Here is an 18,209-nt window from a genome sequence, read left to right as displayed (position 1 = left end):
ATTATAAGGCCATTTACCATTTGTATAAGAAGGTTACAATTATCTTGAGAGCTGTCAGATGTCACTTCTCGATACAGTTTTATTCACCTTGGCAGCCTTCTAAAGCATATTTATCGTGATGCCAATATAGTGGTCAATATTTTTACCAAAGAAGTCCCAATTTTTTCAGATGCACAATCTAGATTGCCAGATTTTCTCTCTATTGTGCCGTTACTTCAAGATGTGGTACTACTTCCCTATTCTAAGGTTTTAAACTTATGAGTTTACTTTCTTTTCATTATTAGTAAAAAACGGGCAGAAAGCTTTCTCTTGATTTCCCAAAAACAAAAATCTTCTAAAACATTGTTTTTTACAAACGTTTGAATATTCTTGGCGGCTGCAGGAGTTTGATGGGGGCAGACAGTTTCTTTTAATCGATTTATTTATTTACATTTGGATTGGGACAAAATATACTAAGGTAAAATGATTTGTACTAGAATGTGTAAATCCTCACCTTAGAAATCATCTAAAATAGCAATTCAAAGCATTGGAAAACCTTTACATTGATCTTCTAAGCTTGAACACTATGCATGTAAAAAGAAATTTGAATTTCAAGTTTTAAAAATATTGTAGACTGCAACAAAATATTTAGACCGTCCATTTCGCCCTAAAAATAAACGTTTCATAGATCTGCAATATTTGTACTGTTTTTTGAGTTTCAAATTTTATTGTCAGTGTTGAAAATTGATTTTAGAACTTTCATGAAGTTTTCTATTGCCAAAAGTACTTTCTCGGACAAGGATTTAAAATGCGGCTTTATTTTGTTCATAAAACCTATGCCTCATAGAAACCTCATCCTATGTAAAGAGATGGACAACGTAAAGTTTTAGAGGTGCCCTTTCTCTCTTGGTATAGTCCCCAAGACCACATGATCAGAAGAGCAATCAACCTTTATCAATGGTTGGATGGCGATGAAGATAGAATGGTGCCATCATCGACATTGTCACATTCAGCCAGGTAACACTCCATCACCATCCAACCCATCACTTGGATGGTAATGAGCCGTATGACCCCATATGGTATATGGTCATAATGATTATAATATACTTACTGTCTTTCAAAAAACTCAAGACAGATGTCATGGAAATGTGTTATATGATAGATAACAAGTTAACACTATTCTCGCTGGGTGATGTTTGCTCGACAACAAAACGGGGAAACAAGGATCTGCGATTGTCGGTATAGAATGATCAATATGGTCATGACAACAACACGACCATGAATCAACATCTTCTCAATGAGTTGTATGGTGATAGAGGGAGCAGGTCCCATCAAGCATTACAATTCATTTGTATCTCCTGTCTTCCGGCCATCACCATTCACTGTCAAACCCATTCCGTTGCACAGAGATAACAACCATGTCGAACCCATTTGAATGCACAGTGGTAACCCAACGGTGATTTTGTTATCATGAACACGTGGATCATACTATATTTTTCCATTTGTTTCCCTCTGAACTTCTCGGCCCTGTCTAGAGGTGCTGATGAGTTGCCCACACAAGGTAACCTTACTAGTGTGATAAGTGAAATACCTTTTCCAAGAAATGGCACAAAAGACTTCTTGCCTTGGACTAGAGATTTCTTAAAAATAGACTCATAATTGCAACAAATGAAAGCCCTTCATCACCCTTCATTCTTCACATCAATTATATTACTTTCCGGTCAAAGAATTAACACCAAGTTATAATACAAGAAGCTTTATATGGTTAGATTCTCCTGAATGATGGAGAAGGTGCCTAGTATGTTTCCCCCAACATCAGGGAAGGTTTCACAGCCAGGTAGGGCCTTCACCTTACCATTTGCCAAAACCTCAACAGGGTATTTTAAGAGATGGCCCCTAATTTCTGTTTTCTCCTCTGAAGCAAACTGTTTCCAGTTCATCTCTGCAAGTGTCCTTATCTTTCTCACACATTCTAGAGACTCTGGATTAGAAAAGCACTTATCAACTAAACCGGTGTGCTCCGCCCATAACGATAATCGGTAGCCATAGACCTACACATGAACAGACTTTTCGTAAGTTGATGTACAATAACTCCGCAGTTTATAAAGTACTAAGTGCAGTTATTTCAGTATTTTCAGAGAAAAAAAAAGACGTGCCAAAAAATAACTTTTGTAACTATTAATTAGTCCAGTTCGAAAAAGAAAATGGCGTTTCAGTCATTAAATATAATCTTAAATAAACAACTGTACTTATAAAACAAGCTTTGGGTGTTCTTCTTGTAGTAGGAGAAAAGTCAAAAGTATGAATGTTAATAATGGTTTCATATTCTAGTAGGAACTGAGGAGAAAGCATCAGAGGTACCCTATTCTAATCCTGCAAGATAAGCCACCACATTGGAAAACAAACGACCAAAACATGAACAACTTCAGGGCAATTTTGGCTACATCTAAAATACATTAGATGTATTATGCCCTGATTGGAAGGACGACACATCAAGAAATGAGTCTGTTATTCCCCCACCAATGCAGGAGAATAATCTTGTCTACTATTCAGGGACACAGGCTTTTTCATCATTGCTTAATAACATAAAAACAAAAAACTGTTTTTATCACAGATTGCCTTCTTTAAAGAAAGTTTTGGACTGTCTGAAAAGGGACGTAGTAGTTTGCATTTAATTATTAATTTTTAATATAATTAATGCAGTCTAATGTATTTGTAGAGCATGTAAGCTGTGACAATATGTGACAATATAGATTATCAAAATGAAAGTCTCAATAAATATAGGAAAAAGTTTATATAAGGATGCAACCTTATAATGTAGAACTACGGATGCACCTCAAAAATCTATCGGAAAAGATAGTTTTAATGTTGGAAAACCCTTTGATTGGTCGAGATAGTTTTAATGTTGGAAAACCCTTTGATTGATCATCTCGACATCGAGATGTATGACCATGAAAAATAAAAAGATTTTAAGTCTAAAAAATAGTGCATTTTACAACATATAATCTACACCATCCATTTTCAAGATTTTCCTTGATTTTAACCATTTTAAAAATTTAAAATTTTATAATTAGATATAAAAATAGATTTTGAGACAATCCTAAGAACATTTTACATCAAAATTATATACCATGATAAAATTTGAAGGTGCACCTTACCTCTACAGCTACGGATGCATCCGCATGCCAACTGCACCCATAAATATAAGACACAATTACAAAACACTAGTTGGAGGTGCGTTTTAAGTAAGTACCTGACCACATGGATTTGATAAGTTTCTAGCCCATGTATGTTGGGGCTGGTAAGCACCCATTGCAATTTCAGAATCCCTAGAACCATCCAATGATCGTTGGTTGATGTTTGCCGATCCGATGATTACATACTCATCATCCACTACCATGCCTTTCGAGTGAACATAGATCATGAATCGTCCACTCCTTTTAGCAAGTTCCTAACAAAACCAACATTTTATTTTCTCATAACTTCCAATGAAATAATATGAAGAATATGCTTTGTCAAATTTAAGGCGTACACTGCACAAAAAAAAAAAATCCTAATTTATAAATACAATGAACTTGTATATATAAAGGGGTTTGTACAAGGTCGGCACCTTAAATATTCAAAGTAAGCCGCACATCAAATTGATGCCAAAAGATGCCATTCCAATGCCGAAAATCCCTATGATGGTCCCCAAATCTATTTTTATATCTAATTATAAAATTTAGAAGCTTCAAAAATAATGCAGATCAAGTAGATCTACGAACACTTGAAAATCTTAGAAATATACATTCTAGATAATACATTAGAAGATGCACTGTTTTCAGGAATTGAAATCCTTTTTTTTTCCACATCCATATATTTCGGGTCGAGATGATCAATTAGACAGTTTTCGGTGTCAGAGCAACCTTTTCTATTGAGTTTTTCAGGTGTCTTATTTCTATAGTATAGGGTTGACTCCTTATATAAAGTTTTTTCATATATAAAATAGGACTAATACTACAGACCAAAAGGCTGAAAAAAACCATACTCTGTTGGTTCATGACTGCCACATGTAGCGAATGGTGATGGAGAGAGAATGGTAACCGTCATTGATATCATCTTCTATTTCAGTGGGTCCCAATCTCTCTCTAACATCATCTGATCATCAATCATTTCATTGGATGGTAATGGCCCTCATGTATTATGGTTTCCATAGTCCATTGGATAATAGTGTGCTTATGCTTATGTAAATTATCCATGAGGAAAGCCTAGGTAGTAAACAGAGAAATAGAAAAATAAAAAAGAAACAGCTTGAGAGTCAAGAGGATTTACACGAGGATTATTTGCTGGACTTGAAACTGAAATATCTCCATCTGGGATCTCACGATTTCCAAGACAGAAGAAGTTCAAATAATCTTGAGGCTGATATGTCTTTTCAAGCCCCATTTCTTCCAATGCCTTATAGATGATCTCATACATCATTTGCATTGTTTTGTGCTGCCACAACAATGAAACCAAGTCAATGCGTGTAGAACAGAGTAATGGATACACAAATCTAAACATACAATAAACATGTAGACACTAGACGACTTATTCATGTGCATATCACATATAAATGTAAGGAAAGATGAAAGAATAACAAAATATTATAAGACTAAAGAAATCAATAATACTAATGTTGGGTGGAATTTAAAATATCCATAACTCCTTCCACATCCTACAAAACTATGCCAACGTATCAAAGTTGTGAAGCATTTAGAGTTTATAGAAATTTGTTTGATATTTGGAAATTGGTCATAACTATATTTACAATCATGGAAAATTTGCTAAAAAATAACATTAATTTCCATTTATATTAAAAGTTCTCAAAAAAAGGAAAATAAACCATCATCATCATCATATCTTTTTCCCGACTAATTGGAGTCGGCCACATGAATCCTAGTCTGCCATTCTACTTATTAAGGGCCTTACCCGCAATGAGGCCATGAGTCCCCTTATCCTTTCTCACTACTTCCATCGACTGTTTTAAAATGCAGGATGCAGTCCATATACGGATGCATCACCCCGATGCGATCAATAAATATAAAAAATTTTAAAAATATAAAAAAATAGGCTAATGAATAGAAAAAATATGGAAGTGATTTATGTGATACTAGGTAATTAATTTATTCATTAACTCCAAAAGTATCAGCTGTCGGGGATTATGTATCCACTATCCCCTAATAGATCATAGAAGACATCAAGAAAGTAGAAACTACTAGCTTCATAAATCATTTAACATATCACAAATTTGCAACCACAAATTTTAAAGTTACAAAATACAAACTAAAAGTTCATGAAGATTAAAGAGTTCAAAAGTATCACACCCAATAGAAGCAAAGATCGATTTCTTCTCAGCCCTTGGAACCCTCAATTTGTTGTCAAAACTTCCTCAAATCAACACCCAAAAGAAACAAATCAACAACCAAAGACCAACCAATACAAAAATCTAAGAATTTAAAAAACAAATAATTCTGCCACTTTTTATTATTATTGATTTGATGAAGTAAAGGCTATAGATGTGGCTGTTTTTGGTAGTTTGGGGGTTTTAATACCCCCAAAACCCTTTCCCTCCTTTTTTGGGGCTTAAACCCATTCTCGAGTAGCTTTTTTTCATATCTCTCTGGCTGCATATGCGACCTCTGCGGGATGCGGCCGCATATGCAGCCAGAGTCCAAAGTGCATATGCGGTCTCATGCGATGCGGTTCCCATCGCATAACACATTATGTGGCTGCAAATGCGGCAATACGGTCTCATTTTAAAACCATGCTTCCAACACTGTCCATTTGGGCCCTATTTGAGCTTTCCAATTCCATGGCCGGAACAAAATTGGATACATGTTACACCACGATTTTGAATCAAAAGAGAGATTTCAAGAAAGGGCAGCCAACTTAAGTCTACTTTGTCTCATCTTATTGCCTATTGGTCCTATACCTAAGTTCTCCCGAATGTACTTATTTCGAATCCTATCCCTTATTGTCTTGCCACTCATCCATCTCAACATCTTCATCTCAGCTACACTCATTCTATGGATACGTTGTTTCTTGACTGCTCAACATTCTGCCTTATAAAGCAAATATGATATCACAGCTGTCCTATAGAACTTGCCCTTCAACTTCATTAGTATGTGGCGATCACATAAAACTTTGGCTGCTATAGTTTCCTAGGGTCCCAAAAAAAATGAAAACAAAAGATAAGAAACTAACCTACTGTCTCATGTTCATCATTTGAGCACACAAAAATAATTTTTAAATTGGATTATACAAAAAAAAAAAAAAAAAAAACTTCAAATCATGCATGAAAATGTTTGTGTGCATACAATGCTAGGTCATTCCATTATCTATATGGCACTCATAAAAAGAAAAATATCCCCTTAATTACAATTACACAAAAACATTATTCCATAAGAAACACATTATTATTTGAGCCCACGTCCAGAAAAAAAGAATCTAGGATAAAGCTTTCAATTTCTTGAGAACATGACACACATGAAACAAAAAAAAAAGTCTTGTTTTCTCAATATAACACGACATTCATAAGGTTCATAGAAAGATAATAAGGATAGACCAATTCCTAATAGAAAAGGCAAGTAAAAAGAAGCACTTCTGAATTTTTCATTCATAATTGGCACAAAGAGGCATATAAGATGTGCACATTCTTTATACAAATCACAAAAACTAATGTCATACATGCTGTGTTATAAATTTGCTGATTTCACTAAAAAATTGATTTACACTTTAATTTGCTAATGCGAATGAAAAATACCATTTCAAAGTGGTCTGCACCTACCAAGAAGGGAATAATGTGATGACTATTGCATATTCAAAATGATCTTCGATTTACCATAGAGTCAAATTATCTCAATGATGTCTGAATTCACTCACCTGCCAGAAAAGAATCCTTTGCGTAGGTACACTTGTTGGAACACCCTCTGGCCACATTGGAATAACTATATATGCAGAAAACCTCTCATTGGCTTTGATCTTACTAGCAATTTTAAGGGCAATCTCCATGGGTATCAGATTATTGGCACCTACAGATTGACCACAAATTACTTAAGTCCTACTCCACAAGTACAGAAACAACTTTTTATTAATTGTAAGAAAAAACAGTTAGGTCCTTTTTTTTTTTTTTGGGTAAGTCAGTGGGGGAGAAGTCCCCCTACCTGTTTTTCATTAATAAAAATCATAGAGAAATAATTGATTATTCTACAACCTTATAATAGGGCAATTGCACCAAATCATGAAGTAAAAGCAGAAAAATAAAGTACGACGGTCGAAAACGCCAAATAGTAGCTCTAGAACTAATAGAATGCTTCTTAACAAGGGCATCGGCTATCATTTGACCTCATGAAAAATATGGGATATTGGCCATAGATGTGGTAAATGTCTACTCTGACAATTAGCAGTAACCGTTTGTAACCTCCACAGGGCACGACAACAGTTATGGATGACATTCACAAGTAAGGAGGAATCACTTTCTACTTGGAAAGGAAAGTAATTATTTTCAATGGCCATGCCAATTCCTTCTTTAAGGGCAAAAAAAATCAAACCAACATATATTCACTTGTTCCATAGCAAAACACAAAAATGAACTTTATGATTGTGTTTTTTCTAATGTAGTAGATGATGGCCACTTCTCTTTTTATGTCAAGAGTGTTACTTTTTCTCGAAGCACTCACTCCATTGTGCTTGTGAGGTGCTTTTTTTCAATCTTAAGCATAGTTTCTAGTTTTGTTTGTCATGTATAGTACTGATCATTAACTCAGTCAGTCATTGTCTTGGACACATAAGTTATGGGATTTGGGCACATCCACTCACTGCATACACATGTTGACATGCATACATACATACATAATTAAAGATGTAAGACAGCACAAGTACATTGGATTCCATGAACTCTCACTTGGGGTAAGAATGAACTTGGATAGGTCAGCTCTTAGGATATCCTTGTATCACCAAAGGTGAAGAAAATAAAAACAATGTATGTGTTATCATGAATCTTTTAGCAAAAGATAGTCTCTATAAGTAGGAATGTAGGATTATCATCAAATTTCAACTCTATGGACTTTTTGTCATTCAAATAACACAATTGATTATCAGCACATAAATATCCAGAGAAAAGGCATTTCCAAGGTTCACACTGATGACAAAACCAAGCTAATACAGCCTTGACATCTAGCTTTAGACCATAAAACCTTGATCATTCATCGAAGACATCTATCTATGAGAATATCACGGAGATTACCAACATCACTGTGTGCAGACCAATTATATGATGATCCAATGAAGTATTGATTTTCGATATAAATGAAATGTTGGGCAGATCGAATGGCCTTTACATAAGCTGTGTGTATGCTCATGTCTATGATAACATTTTTCCCACACGCAAGGTTCTGTCACAAACAAGGCAGCAGTTAGGACCTATTTGTCACAATAGAGAATGACTTGACAGAAATGTTAAGAAGAAACCAACCATCACAAAACATGTGATACTAAAATGAACTTTTACCTACCTTGCTAGTGGCAAATTTTGGGTCTTTGGGAAATCCCTTGACCGAATTTGAGTCAATGGACCGGAAAATCTGTATTAATCAGGAAGGCGGCAAAAGATACAGTAAATTTGTGCTAATAATTGACGATAAGATCACAGGCTATCACTGCTATAATATATCACATATTGTGCACTAAGAGAGATGCACTAAGAGAGAACCATAGGCCATTGGACCATAACTGTCCACTGGAGGAGAGTGGGTCCCACTGATGGTGATATGTCTAGTTCTAGTGACCCCATTATCTCTCCATCACTATCCATCCCTCAAATGGACTATGGTTTTCCCATAGTCCAGATGATTATAATTGAGTTAACTACATTAAGATGATATCGACCTGGATATAATTATACAAAAAGAACTATCAACCTGAACATGCCATGACTCTGGATCTGACTCATTTGAGTATGAAGTGTCATCCAACCCAACTATGTCAGGAATTCTTTCAAGTAAGAGTAGAGAATCATCATATGATCGCTTGAGTTTACTAAGTCCATGTCGTTTGGAAGCCTTCAACCAACGCTCTTGAAAGTTTGTGAGAACATCATATGCCGCTGGACCATCAATTCTAGAATGCAAATCATGCCATGGTTCTCTTGGACCACTCACGTCAGGCCCTGCCTATTAAATACCAAGCAGAAACAGTAAAGGTTAAGTGACCATCATACTTCATTGGAATCATCACCATCCAATATAAAGGACACTGATGGACAAAGAGTGGACCCGATTTCTTCATGGTTACGGGAGCAACAAGCGCCCATGCCCTCAAAGGAAATTAAAGAAATTTTTATTATACTGTAAGAATTCTTTTTTAAACAAAGGAGGAAATAAAAGACAACTCATCCAAGAAAAATGCATATCATTATGGATTACTTTTCCTTACAGCAATATATCCAGAAAAGGTATGGATATATGACCTAGAGATTTCAAATATGCATGGTATTATGACTGTATCAAGTTTAAATCATAACTAACAGATGGAAATTATCAAAAAGAGAAAACCAATTAAGGACAGAATCATTCAAATGACCATGTTGAAATAGAGGTCCAATAGTAAAAGAGCCTCCTGATGACCTTAAATAGACTTAACTAGACTTGATTTTGGATTCCCTCTTGAATTTTCTAATCGATGGAGTTGAGCCTTAAGCCCACAAATCCATTTTTTGATTAACTGATGTCTGCTAGAACTATCCAAGCAAATTTTGTACAAGACAACAACTTTTCTTCAATATGCCCATTTATAAGCATTACATATCCAATCCATCAGTAATAAGGAAAGACGGTTATATTTACTTGATGTGCCTCCTTGCCAGATTACATGGAATCAATTTAATCAACTCATGTAATGGTGATGATGATGATGATAATGTAATGGTGATGAAGACATTGCTTGCAATGTTTGAAACTTGAAAATGTCATCAATCTAGAAAAACGAAAAAAAGTCTTTCGTAACAAAAATGTCGCCAACTCCATTCACAAAATTTCCACTTAAATAGTAAAATATCAAACCGATCACTCATTTGATCAGGCCAAATAATAAAAAAAAAGGATAAGTATATACATGAATTCAACATGCGGCTTTTGGTTGACAACAATTTAGACTAAACCAGTATAACTATACAATTTTGCAACATTCAAGTGTGGATTCACTTATAGCTTGAAATGATACAAATAATTAAAAAATTTACCGGAAAAGTAGGGTTATGATAATCTTCTTTGTGCACAGTCTGTAAAGTCCTGAATAGTGGATGCTTTGGAGTATCATATCTTCCATCACACAAATCAAGTCCTCCCACAAAAGCTATAATTTTTCTTTTATAGTTACCAGCATCAGCATCCACAATCACAGTTTTCTGATGATGAGTATAGATTGCTCCAACTTCCTGAAACCAAGGTAGACAAGATATTAATTAAAAGAAAATTCACATTTTTTATTGCAGCATGGAATGCAAGCAAGCCAAGAACAGGTGGTCTAGCAAATTTAGCATCCAGAAAAGTGTGCTGCCAATATGATATGCCTTTGTCAAAACTTAAAAGACAATGATGACTCCTTAAATTCTCATTTCTTAACATATTTCAGTAAGCTCTGACTACGAAAATGGCAGTGTCAATATAATTCAAAGGGTACTCCTAAATCAAGACTTGCTCTATAGGCAAAAATATCATCATCATCATCGAAGTCTTTTTCCTACTAATTGGTGTTGGCTACACGAATACTGGTCAGCCATTCTGCTCTATCAAGGACCGTACCCTCTGTGAGGCCATAAGTCCCCATATCGTTTATCACTACTTCCAACCATGTCCTTTTGGACCTACCCCTTGCCTTTTTTTAGCCTTTCACTTGAACTAAATCGCACCTCCTTGCAGGTGCTCTACTGGGTCTACGTCACACATGGCCAGCCCACCTAATTCTACTTTCTCTCATCTTATCACCTATTGGTGCCACACCTAAATTCTCCCGAATGTATTCATTTCAAATTCTATCCCTTCTTGTCTTGCCACTCAACCATCTCAACATCCTCATCTCAGCTACACTCATTCTATGGTATGTTTGTCTTGATCACCCAACATAACAAGACATAAACTTCGAAAGTACTCCAACAACAATTGTTTAGAATATGTTGCTCAATATCAATTCTAGATATTAACAACGAGGATGGATATGGACAGATAAATGAAACTACATAAAATAAGGTCGTAATTATACACTTGTCCAAAATTGAGTAAGAACATATAAATATAACCACCCAATCTAGGATATTCCAATTCCCCAGTTTTTCTTTGGTCTGAATAAGGGATTTAAAATAGTTGTGCACAAAGCTGGAGTACAAATCCCATTGAAAGTAGAGAAACAGTTTTAAAAGGTGGTGAAACTTGAATTCAGTGGGAAACTCATCTCTCAAGAACAATTCATAAACTAGTAACATACCACTCATTGAATTAGTGAAAGCTGTGTTTCAACCACTTTTCTTCCCCTTCTTGTCCCTCACACTTCAACTACTTTTGGAATTAGCATCATCATTATCATCAAAGACTTTTTCCAACTAATTAGGGTTGGCGACATAAATCCTGGTATGCCACTTTGCTCTATTAAGGGCCATACGCTCAGTGAGCCCATAAGTCCCTGTATTTTTTCTCACTACTTCAAACTATGTCCTTTTACGCTTACCCCTTGCTCTGTTTGAGCCTTCCACTTGAACTGACTTGCACTTTCTAACAGGTGTTGTACTCGATCTGCGCTACACGTGGCCAGCCCACTTAAGTCTACTTTCTCTCATCTTATCGTCTATTGGTGCCACACATAAATTCCCCCGGATGTATTCATTTTGAATTCTATCCCTTCTTGTCTTACCACTCATCCATCTCAACATCTTTTTAGCTACACTAATTCTATGGGTGTGTTGTTTTTTGACTGCCCAATGTTCCACCACATAAAGCAAAGATGGCATCACAGCTGTCCTATAGAACGTGCCCTTCAACTTCATCAGTATGCGCCGATCACATAAAAATTTAGTTGCTATAGCTTCCTAGGGTCCCAGACAAAATGATAACAAACGATAAGAAACTAAACTACAGTCTCATGTTCATCATTTGAGCACATAAAAATTGGAATTTACCAAAAAAAAAAACAAGGATCTTCAAATCATGCATGGTACGTCTATGTGCATGAAATGCTAGGCCATTCCATTACGGGTGGCTAGATTCAGGCATTTAAGAGTTCAATATCTTTTTTTTCCTAGTTGTTAAACTGACGAAGATGAGTCAAGCTACAAATTTTGGGGAATGAAACAACCTAGGGCCTCAATCTGACACCGTTATTTCTCTTCATAGAAAACACCATAATATTTTTTTCTTTTTCAATAGTTTTATGGGCTTACTTTGCTATGACCAAAAGAGTGTGTTTTCAAAATTTGGATCTAAAGGTCCCCAAGGCCTCAAGAAATGGTGTAGGATGGACACTAAAGTGGTCCATTGGGCGAATCAAATCTTTTTTACACATCTCTCTCTCTCTCTCTCTCTCCATACACAAAAAAAAAACAAAAAAACAAATATCAGAGGTGTATACATACTTTGGTAATGGTCTGGACCTTCTTGTACGAAATGTAAATGGTCTTATTATACACTCTCTTTATATGACTGTATGTGTGTGTGTGCTTGTTAGTATAGATGAATAGATAGACAAAAAAGAAATCCAATTAATGAGATGGATAGATATATATTGACACAGACATACTGGAGCACAGTGAGGACTACCATTGCACAGGAACAAACATACATATTCTGACACATCGATTGAAAAAAAACATACATCTTCATCAAAAAGATGATCTCTGAAATCATCAAATAACCAAAATGTCTAAATTAAACATGTAAAGAAACCACAGAAAGAGACAAGTGATAACCTGTGGTTCCTTTTTTGCAGACTACTATTTCCCTGATGCAGCCTTGCACATTCAATAAACAAAAAGAATATGTTCCTTTTTATGGGTACAATAAATTTTTTTTGACATACTACCACAGAACAAAGAAATTACTATTTCTGGGACAAGAAGTTGCAATTCTCTTACACATCGCAGCATGTGATAGCTCGAAAAAAGCTGCAACAGGCTCTCTGGGTGCTTAAAAATTTATGGAGGTATCCTTAAGCTAATTCAATAATTGCACTAGTAGTAAGACTGCACATCAACCAATAGTGCAGATAGTGTGAAAAGTGTCAATAACAAGCCTCAAAGAAAGACAACCCCCTTTCGCTAACATATTTGATGAGAAAAAGGTTTCATTAAGACACATTGGAGTTCGCTAACACTCTATCAGTTCTTCACCTAGGCCAGATAACCAAGAATAGCTAAAGAGGGATACAGAAAACATGCCAAGATCCACTCAGTAAAGGAAATTGGAAAGCACTTCTTGCACAAAAAATTTGACTTGGCAATCTTGGGAATGATTTATGAAGAGAACTTTTACTAGGATAGAATGTCCGTGAAAAAGATAGAAGCTCTGCTTTCCATGCAGTCGACTTAGATATCTGTCTTTTATGAGGACCCCTCACTATTTAATGATTATCAGGAGAATTCAAGATGGGCAGCAAAGGAGACCATATAACAAGTCTACTAGCTGTCGCAGGCTCTGCAAGAATCTGGAAGACCAGTGGCAGGCATACTAGAATTATTGTTGAAGTGAAAAGTTATATGAAAGTAAAAAAAATAGATCCATGACCAGACCAGATAAATACCCACGTAGGCAATGAACCAGCATGAAAACACATGCACGCGCGTACACACAAGCATTAATGCCCTAAACCACCAACCTAACCCATACAGTGCCTTTCCCCAATTTCATAATAAGATAATGAATAAAATGTGAGGGCACATGGTTATATCTTATCTCACTCAACATTCAGTTAGAGGCAGTAATATGACATCATATCATATACATGATACAACACATAAATGCAAACAGCACTCAAAGAAGTATACTACATTAGGATTCGAGTTTGTGCTTGGTTGGTTAAGGTGTACTATATCATAATGCTGGATTACCCCTGAAAAGAAAAATGTATAATAAATTCTGTATGAAAGCAAAGTGACCCAATGGTATTGGTCAAGCTTAGTTCTCCTTACTTGGGTAGATGCATCATAATCAACGTCAAAGGAAGAAATCCTTTATATTTGCATAGGAATCCAAACCAGAACAGAAATACACAAAAATGATAAATTACAAATAGAATGTAAGGAGGCACCAACGTGTTGTTTGAAGAAACTATGCCGCTTTCCAGCAGATCGAGGACAAAGCAACACCTGCACGGATGAATGCTTAAAAAACCTTCGTGTTTCCTCATCATGGGTTTGCATGACACCATCCTGCATAAATGCAAATTAAAAAATGAGCTAGCAAGTGTATATTGTTCCCTTCAGTTAGACAAGCAGGTAAATACACATTGCAAGCACAATGAGATAGGGGCATAAGGAGATAAACATAGAAGAATTCATGGCATGTTTTTTTCTACAAAATGAATTTTTATGCCAAGAAAACTAGAGTTATGAAATCTCATAAAATAAAATGAAAAACTAGCATCACATATATACATAATAAAACAAAAAGATGCAGTCTCCAAGGGATCAAATAAAACAGAAGTTCACAGAAAACCAACAAAGATAACCATGTAGTACCTACAGAAAGGCTTCATTTTCTTACCGTTTTGATACCAAGTAGGCTCCTCGAAGTGGGATCATCCCACACAAGGAGCAACACCCGCACGCCTTCCTGTGACTTGGACCTAAGAAGATCCCCAAGTGTGCAATCACAATCATTAACACCCTGCTCCCTGACCAACTTAACCTTGTGATAAACCGACCACCCAGTAATATAAATCAACCGTCGAGCTTGGCTTATTGCTTTATAAACATCCTCCCAACACTTTCCATGCTCATATCTCAAACCCCCATCAAGCTTCAAACCAGGAAAGAATCCATCAGGCACATGAGCATCCTGATAAAGAGTAACTTTCCCTCCCTTCCTCAACGGAAAATAAGTATCAGGCACCCCGCAATAGTCAGGTCCAACACCTACTCCAAACTGATAAATCGTCAATTTCTCCATTGGAATAAACTGAATAGAGAGCCTAAGAACAGCTCCAGCTTTACAAGGTTTTCCATTTGAACCCAAAATTGGGAAGAGTCCTTCAACTTTTGAACCAGAGCAAATTTGCTCAGTGGGTATGGAAACTGTCCCAATAAACTGACTACCAACAACATCATTATCCTTAACAACGAATTGTACTTCTGCTGCATAATGCGCAACAGGGACCCAACAATGCTGATTCCAAACTGGGTTCTCGCTATTACTGATAACGTAAGTCCTTGCGACTACTGCTTTAGACACATGAACTGATACATATGGGTCGCTGGTAATGTGTTGATGGGGCATGTGGCCCTCATTCTTACTAGCCACAGGGGACGAAAATCTCTTCCCAAACATGTCGCCTAAGGTCTTGTGGAATGTGTCCATGTTGGGTAGGTTATTAGCTTCAAGGATCCATATGTCCAAGTTCCCATGTAAAAGAAGAACCTTTAAAGAGCCTTTTGAGGGCTCAAATGGTACAATTTGCAGTGTCTGGTTATGTTGTGAGGAATCCATAGATGGTGAAACTAGAGAGGGGTGAGAGAAAGGCTTTGAGTTTGGGCTAGGAATGCTATTGAAAGAGCTTGAACCAGAGAGAGAACCAGGAGAGGGGTGAGAGAAGCTACCACCCTGAGGCCTCGGGCTCTGGCTGCTATTGAAAGAGTGAGAGCCGTATAAAGAGGCAGATGGTCGTTCTGACAATTGAATACCTGACACAAGATCCTCCACAGGCGGGTAAAGAGAATTCGAAGATGAAGAGAAAGAATCAACATGAGAAGAAGGTTTCGGGGCAACAGGAGATGAAGTCACTTCTATCAGGTGCCCCGAAACACTCTCTTGCGGAAAATGGTAATGTGGGTTGTTGAAAGAAGAATTATACTGAAAATTCGGCGGATTCGCGAAACTGGGTTGAGGTGAATTGTAGGCTACATGAGGTTCATGATACAAATGAGGTGGTGGATCATAAGAACTTGGATATGGGGGTGGTTGATAATAAGAACTGGGATATGAGTATGTATAAGGAGGGGTACTTGGGTATGGATATGGAGGTGGGATATGGTCTAAAGGACCAGAGTGGGGGTAGGCAGGGTGAGAAGGGAGAGAGTTGGAGTAAGTGTAAGGATGGTTTGAAAGGGGACTATAACCATGGTGGGGATGTGGAGGACACGGCGGCCGATTCTCAGAGTTTGGAGGAAAGGGGGAGAAGAAGGACTGAGAGTCCGGCCCAGGACGGTTATCAGAGAAGGAGTGGGGATTGTAGTTTTCCATGGAGGAAAAGAGAGAACCAATAGAAATAAACAAGAAGAAGAATTGAATTTGTCAGAGAGAGTTAGAACAACGGGGGCGTCAAGAGAGAGAGCGAAAAAACAGGGAAAACCTATCCGATTGGTAGGTGTGTGTTGTGAGTGAGTCACACAGGAACACCAATTTAATTGCTTTGTAAGAGAGATCAAACAACAAACAATCAAAGAAAAGGAGAGAGATCAAACAGGGAAAAACAATTCCATAGCAAGGTGTGAGGGAGAGTCACAAAGGACAAACAACTCAATTGCTTTCTTAGTTAGAGAGACAGAGAGAGAGAGTGGTACAGGAAACAAACAAGAGAGAGAGGAAGCAAGAAAAAACAATTCTACGGCAAATGGAAGCAAATAGAAAAAACATTTCTTCACTTGCTCCAAAAAAGAACCCCAAAATTGAAGCGATCAAACCACAGACCGCAATCCCATAAAATCCTGTTCTTTGGACCAAATATGAATCTTTAAAATCAAAAGAAAAAACCTTATAAAATCAGGAATTGAAAAACCTTAAACAACAAGGAATCAGAAGAAAACAAGAAACCGAAGAAGATCAAAGACGGTAGCTCACCTTTCAAGGGGAGTTCCTGTCAGTTTCTAGGGCACCAAAAATAATTAGTCTCATTTTTGAAGTAATTATTTACTCATAATATTAATAAATTCGGGGACATTAATGCTGGCGAGGAGCTCAGATCGCCGAAGACCGGCCAGATGAACGGCTCCGGCGACGCGTCACGCGGCCGCCGCTTCTTCTTATTCTCGTCCTTTTTCTTCAAAACAAAATTCAGTATTGATTCTCTTCTTATCACCGGTCGTTTTTAGCGCGTATCACTTAGTTTTCCTCTTCTTCGCCGGTCGTTTTTGGCGCGTATCACCAGTCATTCCAAAGAAACTTGTAACGTACTCCCGCGGGATCGTCTGGATACCAGAGAGTTTTTTACTTTATTTATTTATTTTTAAGGTAAAACATCTGATACGCATTATATATTATGATGAGCATGTGTACTATGGTCTCTTTGAAGCATAATTTACTTCTACTCCTTAGGTCCGAAGAGCTACTTGGAGGATTTTTTTTCTATATGGAAATTTTGGGAACCACTTAAAAGATAACTAGGTGATTATTTTCAAAGTAAAACGTTTGAATTTTGAGTTTTCTACTAACCTCTAAAAATTGAACGATCTATATTCCATCTCGAGACATCTTTTTTTTTCAAGTGCACAGAGGGTTCAATTATGAATTTTCTTCTATGAGATTAATTCATGGATTGAAGAGGTTACATCCCAAATTTGCTTCCTATTATCATTTCTAGGAGTGTTTTATGCGATAGAGTAAATGGACAGTACACTCCTACGGGTGTATAATATTTGTTGGCTCTTTTGGATAATCATCTATCCGTACTTATCTGTTACGTATATTATATATTATATAATCTGGCACTAGTGGTGGAGATCACTTAAAAATTATCGTATTTATTATTGTTTACATTTTTATTGCAAATAAACTAGAGAGCATAAATAAATTTTAGTTGTACAAAAACAAGAAGTTAAGAACAACTATTAGAAAGGAATAGGATAATGATTGAGATTTAATAAGTAAAAGTTAAATATGACAATAAAAAATTATGGAAGTTAAGAAGTAAATCCCATGTTATCTACCCACCAAAAAAAAAGAATATTTATTTAAAAATAGTTCAACATTCAAAATAAATAAATAAATCTACATATGGGATTGTATACTATGAGA

General features: G+C 36.4%; 1 protein-coding gene across 2 annotated transcripts; it reads right to left on the bottom strand.

Annotated features, from left to right (window-relative positions):
• Nucleotides 1–1,638: 1,638 nt before the first annotated feature.
• On the bottom strand, nt 1,639–17,446 carry LOC18447816 (phospholipase D beta 1). Of its 2 annotated transcripts, XM_006857902.4 has the most exons (10): nt 14,745–16,363; nt 14,294–14,410; nt 10,238–10,432; nt 8,919–9,170; nt 8,514–8,582; nt 8,246–8,393; nt 6,883–7,031; nt 4,291–4,455; nt 3,233–3,430; nt 1,639–2,030 (listed from the first exon to the last, which is right to left on the bottom strand). In XM_006857902.4, the coding sequence occupies exons 1-10, from the start codon at nt 15,684–15,686 to the stop codon at nt 1,737–1,739; spliced, it is 2,529 nt and encodes an 842-aa protein (XP_006857964.2). In that variant the 5' UTR covers nt 15,687–16,363; the 3' UTR covers nt 1,639–1,736. The 2 variants fall into 2 exon arrangements, 1 of the variants encoding a protein (XP_006857964.2); XR_016040208.1 differs by lacking the exons at nt 8,246–8,393; nt 8,514–8,582; nt 8,919–9,170 and having other exon boundaries at nt 14,745–17,446.
• Nucleotides 17,447–18,209: the final 763 nt, after the last annotated feature.

The sequence above is a fragment of the Amborella trichopoda genome, chromosome 9, assembly GCF_054954075.1.
Source record: "Amborella trichopoda isolate Santa Cruz 75 chromosome 9, AtrichopodaSantaCruz75HAP2 v2.0, whole genome shotgun sequence".
NCBI lineage: Eukaryota > Viridiplantae > Streptophyta > Magnoliopsida > Amborellales > Amborellaceae > Amborella > Amborella trichopoda.
The sequence above is the reverse complement of the archived record's forward strand: the minus strand, read 5'-3'. Positions and strand labels throughout refer to the sequence as shown.

Excerpts from the sequence above, each read along its gene's own strand:
- LOC18447816 (XM_006857902.4), bottom strand. The coding sequence starts at position 15,686 with ATGGATTCCTCACAACATAACCAGACACTGCAAATTGTACCATTTGAG. Across the intron at positions 14,411-14,744 it reads GCCTACTTGGTATCAAAACG|GATGGTGTCATGCAAACCCA; the intron begins GTAAGAAAATGA and ends GCATTTATGCAG. Across the intron at positions 2,031-3,232 it reads TATCAAATCCATGTGGTCAG|GTCTATGGCTACCGATTATC; the intron begins GTACTTACTTAA and ends GTTCATGTGTAG.